Genomic DNA, 9041 nt, shown 5'->3' on the forward strand with positions numbered 1-9041 from the left:
GCTAGTTTCCGGGGTGCAGCCCCCAGACCCTGGGCTGTGGTGGGCTGATGTTAGACACCATTCTGCCCACTCCTGGCCCCTCTGATCCTGCTCCCCATTGCACCCCAGGACCTCAGTGGGGAAGGCTGGGGGGGTCTCTCCCGGGGAGGCTGGTGGGGGCTTCCCTGCCTCTCCTCTGGCAGCTCCCCCAACCTGCTGCGCGGGTCCTCCTACCTCCGGGACCTGTGACAGTTACCCTGCGCCTTTGAGAGTCCTCCTGGCTTCATGGCTGTTCATATATAATTGGGCCTGGATTCCTGTCCTCGAAGGTTCAGGCCTGTGGTCGGGTCCCCAGGACCCCCCATGGCTCCGCCCTCCCTGCCATCCTCTCCCTGTCATCTGTGTGGGCGGCCCTTCCAGACCCCCGGCCATCCTCACGGCCTCTGGCCCCTAAATACTCCTCCCTCCGGTCCTGCGCTCCGGCCCACCCGACCCCTGATGAGGCCTGGGGATGGGCTGCTCAGTGCGGCTCCCCTGCCCTGTGAGGGAACCTCAGGGTTTTTGCTGGAGGGGACCGGGGGTCCCTACCCTGGGTGCTGGCTGACCTTGGGACAGGCACTTAGTTGTGCTTGAAGGTCCATTGGCTGGTGGCAAAATGGGGACAAAAGGTTGGGCCTGAGGAGCCCTGGAGAGAAGCAGGAGGGGGCTGGTGGCCCGGAGCCGGGGCTCTGGTGGGAGATGGAGGATAGCTGAAGGGCAGGATTTCTGAGAGCAGGAGGAGGCACAGGGCCTTGGGGGTGATGACAGGCTGACCTGCTCCAGGGTAGACACCCCTGAGCACGTGGTGCTGAGCGGGGTTGTGGGGGGGGGGGGGGGCGTGCAGGCTCCTGACTCAGGGAGATGAGGCCTGGAGCCCAGAGGAGCTGGGCAAGAGGGAGGCCAAGCGAGGCCTACGCAGCGGGAGCGAGGGGCCAGCGGGAGCGAGGGGCCGTGGGCTGCAGTGGCCGAGTCTGCTTTGGCGGGTAGAATGGGGACAGGCTTGGTGGGGACAGAAGTGGATGCGAAGGGTTCATCTCCTTGGGGGAGGCACAGTCCTGTGATGTGCTGAGGAGGTGACTTGGCAGTTGAGGGAGAGTGGGGACCATGGCGGGGTCCCCTGGACTCCTTGCTTGCGCGTCCTGCCCCAGGGGAGGACAGGTGAGGAGGGGCACCTTGTGTTGGAGGGACTGCGACACCCGGGAGAGCTGGCCAGAGGCTGTGTGACCAGGGCTGTGCCTGGGGGGGTCTGAAGTGCAGGGCTCCATGATGACGGGAGTGGGTGGTCATGTGGACAGAGCAGGAGGGGTGCTTAGGAATGACAGCGGAGAGCCGTCCTGAAAGTGGGGTGCAGGCTCTTGTGGTGCGGGGGTGCATGCCTGCATCCCGACGTTCGCCATCAGACTGGCCTACCCCCTGGATTTGTCACTTTCTCATGCCAGTAGCCTCCCGAGTGCCATGCCGCCCAGGCTCTCTGCCTGGCTTCCCTGGCACCCATGCCAGTCCCCCCGGGGCCTGAAAGCTCCCTGACCCTGTGTACTTGAAGTCTGGATGGCACTTTTCTTGTCCTATTGCCCCGGCGTTGATGCCCTGCTCGATGGGTCCCCCAATGGAAGGTTCTAGTTCTTTTTCTTTTTAGTCTTTGGTTTATTATTTCATACAACTTGTTAAAATGTTATCTGCCGTGTCAGGTGGATGACGGCCCAGTGAGTGACCCTGGGTTCACTGTGCCTCAGTTTCCCTACCTGTGAACTGGGACCGACCACTCAGATGCCTCTGTCCTGGGCTGCTGGGAGGATTGACTCTGTGACCCAACCATGTGCTTGTCACAGTGGCCCGTGGCTCCTCTAAAGCAGCGGTCGCCAGCCTTTTGAACCTCATGGACCACCCGTGTTCTTCGGGCCGCCGCTTTGGTGACCGCTGCTCTAAAGGATCCGGGGCCTGAGATGAAGGCAGGGGCATGACCCAATGTAGAGTTAGCGTCCTGGAGGCCACACTGATGGAGAGCGACCACTGAGCACGTGCGAGTGAGCCCGGAGAAGAGTGGTCTGGAGAGTTCCTGGTCATGTGGGGGGCATCCTCCGGCTGGGCCTCGTCCCACCCTCCTGAGCGGCTGGCGTTGGGGACCTGACGTAAAGAATCTAGTGGAGCCCTGGCTGGTGTGACTCCGTTTGGCATCATTCCGGACACCAAAAGGTTCCCGGTTCAATTCCCAGTCAAGGCACATGCCCAGGTTGCAGGCTCGATCCCTGGTAGGGAGCGTGCAGGAGGCAGCTGGTGGATGTCTCTCTCTTTTCCTCTCCCTTTCTAAAATATCTTAAAAAAAAAAAAAAGAATTGAGTGGAAAGTGGACCCTTCCTTAGCCAGGTGGTCAAGGGTCCATCGCAGGTTGATGCTTGTTGTATGTGTGTCAGGGACCCCGATGGGATATGATAAGGGCACCTCACCTGGGTGTGCTTTCCCCCAAAAACTGTAGCCCTGATACAGTGGGCTTCGTGGTGGACCCTCCAGAAGATATGTTCACATCCTAATTCCCAGAACCAGTCATTGGGACCTTATTTAGAAAAGGAACTTTGCAGATGTGAGTAAGTTAGGGTCTCAGGATGAGCTCCTGACCCCGGAGGGCCCTAACCTCAGTGACAACGCCCTGAGGAGAGGCAGCAGGTGGCCATGTGGCCACAGCGGCAGAGACGGAGGAAGTGGCCATAGGCCCGGGGACACCGGAGCCCCCAGAAGCTGGCAGAGGCAGGAGGGGACCCTCCTGGGGCCCCTGGAGGGAACGTCGCCCTGTGACACCTTGAGTCTGGAAGCTGGCCTCTGCACTGGGAGAGTAAATCCCAGTTTGCAGCACTTTGGGTAGCAGCCCCAGGAAACCAGGCTATTCTAATTAGGAGAAAACACACAGCAAGCTCAGCTGGGAGGTCTGCAGGACTCAGCCCGTGCTCCCCCAGACTGCCCAGGGCATGAAGACCAGGGGGAGCCTGGGCAGCCCAAGGGGCAACTACCTGCCACATGGGATCCTGGATGGGGTTCTGGGGCAGGAGAACATTGGTGCTGGAACTGGTGACTTAGGGACAAAGCCGAGGTGAACTTTAAAAAGCAGTAAGGGCTTGTATGGCTCTGTGGCTGAGTGTTGACCTATTGACCAGGAGGTCACTATTCGATTCCCAGTCAGGGCACATGCCCAGGATGTGGGCTCGATACCCAGTGTGGGACATGCAGGAGGCAGCCAATCCATCTATGAGTCTCTCATCATTGATATTTTTCTCTCCCTCTTCCTCTCTGAAATCAATAAAAGTATGTTTTGAAAAATAATAAAAAAATAGAAAGCAGTAAGAGAGGGACTAATTTTAAGGTGTGGACTGGCCCACCAGCTCCCAGGTCCCAGCTTAGGGTGGTCATGGCTGGGGTTCAGATGGTTGGCATTTGTAACAGTGGAACGGGCTGGCCCTGGCCCTGGATAAGCTCATGTCCTGTCTCCTGCTCTGCTTAGCTTTGTAGCCCTCACCCCATTACCCCATGTTGTGCTTTTTTTCTCATAGCTTTTTCCTTCTAACTTTCCAAAGCTTGAAGTCTATATTATGTTGTCCTTGGCTTTCTGTGAGCAAGGCTTTGCCTGTCTCCTTCTGTTCTGCATCCCAAGTGCCCAGGAGAATGGTTGGCATACAGTAGGTATTCAATAAATACATGTAGGCCCTACCTGCCAGAATAAAATGTGTAATTCTCTCTCAGGACTTGCTCTGAGGAAATAGTGAATGTCTTCAGGGTAGCACATTCGTGGACATACTAATCTAGTGGTCCCACAAAATTAACCTGATGGCAAATGTAGCCACACCAAGGAGTTTATTTATTTATTTATAATCTATTTTTATTTATTTCAGAGAGAGATGGAAACATCAATGATAAGAGGAAATCATTGATTGGCTGCCTCCTGCATGCCCCCCACTGGGGACAGAGCCTGCAACCCGGGCATGTGCCCTTGACCAGAATTGAACCCCGTACCCTTCAGTCTGCAGGCTGACACTCTATCCACTGAGCCAAACCGGCTAGGGCCATGCCAAGGAATTTAGAATGTGTCTGGGGTTTCTTTCGTGGCATTGATCGGCTTCTGTGTTTTTAGTCCAGTGACACCTTTTTCTATGACAACGGCTCCATGGTGTGGTTTGAGAATTGCTGAGGAAGTTCTTCCCAATTTTATTTTGTGTCAAGACTTTTCCAGCTAGTCTAATATATGGACTCTTCCAGAATCAGTCACCCATCTGTTCATCCCTTCAGCCAACAGCCATTGAAGCATGATGCTAACAGAAAAAAGTCTCTGCCCTGTGGAATGCACCTTCTAGCACAGCAGCAGCAGACATATGTAAAGAGCCAGATAGTAAATGTTTTTGTTGGGATGCATGGTCTCCATCCCAATTGCTTAATTCTGCCTTCACAACGCAAAAAGAATAACACATAAATGAATGAACATGGCTGTGTTCCAATAAAACTTTATTTACAAAAGCAAGTGGAGGGCCGAGTTTGCTGGCCCTTGGTCTCGTTGTTCCTTAATGATCTTGAGAATCATCAAGTGCTGAAGCAATTTAGTGGGGAATTGGTCTGGGTTGGGGAGAATTAATAGTTAAACTATGGAGTATATCTGGGGATATGATATCTTTCTCCATTTATTCAGGGGTCCTTACAGAAATTTTGTCGTGCCCTATCTGGTTTGACTCAGTGGATAGAGCGTCAGCCTGTGGACTGAAGTGTCCCGGGTTTGATTCCGGTCAAGGGCACATGCCCGGGTTGCAGGCTCGATCCTCAGTGGGGGGCCTGCAGGAAGCAGCGAATCAATGATTCTCTCATCATTGATGTTTCTATCTCTCTCGCCCTCTCCCTCTCTGAAATCAATAAAAGTATATTAAAAAAAAGTACTATATTAAAAATTTTTTTTTGTCGTTTTCATCATTGAATAGCTCTTGAACATTTATTGCTGAGTGTTTGCTTAGGTGTTTTGTTTTTATTTCTCTGTTATGAATAATTTTTTCTCTATTATGTTTTTCTACCTGATCATTGTTGGGAAGCTATAGGTTTTAGGGCATATTTATTTTTATGTGATTTGAATGATTTCTTTCCAAACTCTCTTGGTGTTCTTCATTGTTTAGCGAACTTTGGTCTGGCCCTATGCAGTAGATTTTTCCATGCCAATGGGAATATTCTAGATCTATGATCTCCGGGACTAGTCACAGGTGGCTCCTGCACACTTGAAGTGTGGCTGTCGCAGTCCATGAATGGAACCTTTTATTTACTTTAATTTTAATTTAAACTTAAATAGCCTTGTGTGGCCAGTAGAAAACATATTGGCAGTGCAGGCTTAGAGTTTTAAATTATAGAATAATTTTTATAGGCAAATCGTTTCTCACCTTTTCATATTTCTGCCTCTTATATTTTTCGGTTCTTACTGCACTTCGGACCCCCAGGGTGTTGCTCCATCACAGGGGTGACAGCAAGCAGTCTCGGTGATTTTCAGTTACATGTGAGCCCCAAGATTGGTTTCCCACAAATTCTCGTTAACAAGGTCCGGAACCTTCTTTCTATTCTTTGTTTACTCAGTTTTCAGGAATTGTGGGTGTGGGGTATTATCAAATGTTTTGCTGGATTTGGGTTATTTGATCTGATGACTGTGTAGAAAGTTTATATGATTGTCAACTGTCACAGCCCAGCTTTAGAGCACCTGTCACCCCAAAAGGTTCCCACTCCCATCCCAAACCCCAGGCAGCTGCTGATCTCTTTGCTTTCTGTCTCTCTGGTTTTGCTATTTTAGTGGAATGCTGTTGAGATTCATCCAGGCCGTTGTGTGTCTCAGTGACTCATTTCTTTTTCTTTTCTTTTCTTTTTTTTTTAATATATATTTTATTGAATTTTTTACAGAGAGGAAGGGAGAGGGATAGAGAGTTAGAAACATCGATGAGAGAGAAACATCAATCAGCTGCTTCCTGCACACCCCCCACTGGGGATGTGCCCGCAACCAAGGTACATGCCCTTGACCGGAATCGAACCTGGGACCCTTCAGTCCGCAGGCCGACGCTCTATCCAGTAGGCCAAACCGGCTGGGGCATCATTTCTTTTTCTTGCTAAAGTAGAATTACTTTCTACTGCTGAACACCACTGTGTGGTTGGACCATCATTTGTCCATCACCAGTGCTGGGTGTGTGAGCTGCTTCCGGGGTTTCACTGTCAGGAACACGCGTGCCCAGATCTGTGTGGAGATACAGCTCCTCTTCTCTTAGGCAAATGCCGGGGTGGACAGGACGCATCACAGGCTAACTCTTAGCTTTGACCTTGTAAGAAACCGCCTTTCCAAGTAGCCACACCATCGCCCGCGCCGCCATGCCGAGGGCTCAGTGGGGCCTTGTGCCTGTGGGTGAGTTTCCAGAGCAGTGTGTGCGTGCGGTGGTGTATTTCCAAAATCCTGCTAGAACCCCCGTGGGGCCATCTGAGCTGGGCTTCTCTTTGACGGAACATTTTATCTTTCTTCATGAGTCAGTTTGCAGTTGTGTCTTTCCAGGAAATAGTTGTCTTAATTTGTTGCCATGAAGTTGTTTTAAAATCCTTTCCTTTTGGGTCTGCAATGATGGTCCCTCTTTTGTTCCTGATTTTGGTAACTTATGTCACACTTTTCTTTCTTGGCCAGTGCAACTCAAGTTTTAGTCATTGATTTCTCTTCAAAGAACAACAATTTTGGTTTTCTTCATTTTCCCATTTAATTTCCTTAATCCCTGCTCCCACTTTTATTGATTCCTTCTTTTACAAAATGTTTTAAAATATTTGTATTGATTTCAGAGAAGAAGGGAGAGGGAGAGAGAATCATTGATCGGCTGCCCCCGCCCCCCGCCCTCCCCCACCCCCACCCCCCGGGGATCAAGCCCACACCCAGGCATGTGCCCTGACCGGGAATCGAACTGTGACCTCCTGGTTCATGGATTGACACTCAACCACTGAGCCATGCCGGCCAGGTGCTCTTTCTCCTTTGAGCACTGTTTCTGCTTTGTGTATTGTGGGACTCTGTTACTTGTGTGTGCGTTTATAATTGTTACCTGGTCCTGGTGGGCTGCCCCTGTTCACGTGAAATGTTCCTCGTCTTCATGTCCTTTCTATCTGATGTTAAGGCAGCCCCACCAGCTCTCACGGTTTCGGTTGACTGGACATGTCTTTTCCATCTTTCTGTTTCATCCCCTTTGTGTCTTTGGATGTTAAGCAGTGATGTGTGTCATATCAGGAGGCTCCTGATGTCTGTTTGTCCCATCTCAAGTGATGTGAGCTTGAGGCAGACAGTGGGAGAGAAGAGCCTGTGGCCCAGCATCCCGCCCCAGGTTGGTCTAAGGCAGGGTTTGGCCGGGTGCTATGGGAGGGCGACCCAGGCACCGAGCAGAGGCCGGGAGTGCCATGTGGGACCGGCTCTGTGATGTCTGCGGACTCTGGACGTTTCTGACTGGGGTGGCTGCTCAGAGCCCAGCATTTGCCTGGAGATCCTGGGAAGGGGTCTGATACCGGAGCCTTGCAGACCTGGAGATAACACCTCATGGGGAGAGTCTGGTGGGGACACTTGCCTTACACATCCCCACCCCTCCTTTCCACAGCCCCAGGCTTGGGTGACAGGGTTAGGTGGGCCACACGGAGGGTGACCAGGTCTGCTCTTCACTCTAGGTTCGTGCTGGCCGTGGGCAGTGCTGTCTTTGATGCCATGTTCAACGGGGGCATGGCTACTACGTCCACCGAGATTGAACTGCCCGACGTGGAGCCGGCTGCCTTCCTGGCGCTACTCAAGTAAGACTTTCCGATGCTTCTCCGCTGGGGGAACAGAATGACAGCCTGATGGTTTAAAATGTCAGAGAACAGCCTGGCGGGTGTGGTTCAGCTGTTGAGCATCGACCCAGGAAACGAGGTCATGGGTTCGATTTCTGGTCAGGGCTCGATCCCCAGTAGGTGGCATGCAGGATGGCAGCCGATCAATGATTCTCTCTCATCATTGATGCCCCTCCCTCCCTCCCTCCTTCCCTCTCCCTTCCTCTCTGAAATCAATAAAAATGTATTTACAAAAATAAGTAGAGATATTCATAAAAAAAATAAAAAACAAAAGCAGGTGACAGGTTGCAGTTTGCCAAACCCTGCCTGAGGGTTGACTGTCCCTGTCTGTCCATCTGTCTCTCTTCCTCTCGGTTTGCATGAATACTGCTCAGTGGCCTCCTGAGAGGATTGGCACCATCACGGTTGGTGTGAGGGGCTCACTGGTCCTTGGGTCTGTCCCCTCTGCACTGCTGACATTGGGGTGGGCCACTCTGAGGGAGGCCATCCTGGGTGCCATGGGGTACTGACAGCCTCCCTGCCTCCTGGGGTGCAGGTCCCTCCACCCCATGGGTCCCAGCTGCTAGGCTGTGTTTGGGCTCCATTTTGCACGCACACCTGCCATGTACAGGACTCTCATGTCTCCATGGCCTCACCATTTTATTTTTGTCGACCTTCACTTCTGACCTACATTGAGTTGGCCAATGGCAGGTGGTCATAGTGTCCACGAGAGTCTGCCATTTGTCCAGACCTCATTGAGCTTTGCTGTCAGGCCAGCTGTACAGGTTGGGCGATGTGGAGATGTCCCTGTGTCCCCGCCAAACCCGTGCTGGCCTTCAGCCCTGGTGTCCCATATGGGAAAGGAACAGGCCTGCGGTAGACGTGTTCCCGTGTGGGCGTGTGGATGGTTTAGCTTCTCGCTGGTTTTCACTGGTAATGGCCTTTGCTGGGTCATGTCTTCAGGTTGGAGGGCAACAGATGCTGGTTCTGGAAGGTCCCTCGGGGCCAGCCCAGTGGGCTGGAGGCTGGTTGGAGGCTCTTGCAGGGGGGCTGACGGCACCAGGGTCCCTAGGGCCCTGCCTTATGGCCACCCACATCCCCCCCCCCCCCCAGGTTTCTTCTACTCGGATGAGGTTCAGAATTGGGGCCCGAGACGGTCATGACCACCACTGTACACCGCCAGAAGTACGCAGTGCCTGCCCCTG

At 52.5% G+C, this 9041-nt stretch overlaps 1 protein-coding gene across 1 annotated transcript in view; it reads left to right on the forward strand.

Annotated features, from left to right (window-relative positions):
- Positions 1-7688: 7688 nt before the first annotated feature.
- The window catches only part of BTBD2 (BTB domain containing 2), a 7776-nt gene continuing 6423 nt past the window's right edge, over positions 7689-9041 (forward strand). Inside the window, 2 exon segments of the mRNA XM_006109849.3 lie at positions 7689-7818; positions 8950-9036. Coding sequence (XP_006109911.2) covers positions 7736-7818; positions 8950-9036 — 170 coding nt within the window. The 5' untranslated portion in view covers positions 7689-7735.

Source organism: Myotis lucifugus, unplaced genomic scaffold (assembly GCF_000147115.1).
Source record: "Myotis lucifugus unplaced genomic scaffold, Myoluc2.0 scaffold_342, whole genome shotgun sequence".
Taxonomy (NCBI): domain Eukaryota; kingdom Metazoa; phylum Chordata; class Mammalia; order Chiroptera; family Vespertilionidae; genus Myotis; species Myotis lucifugus.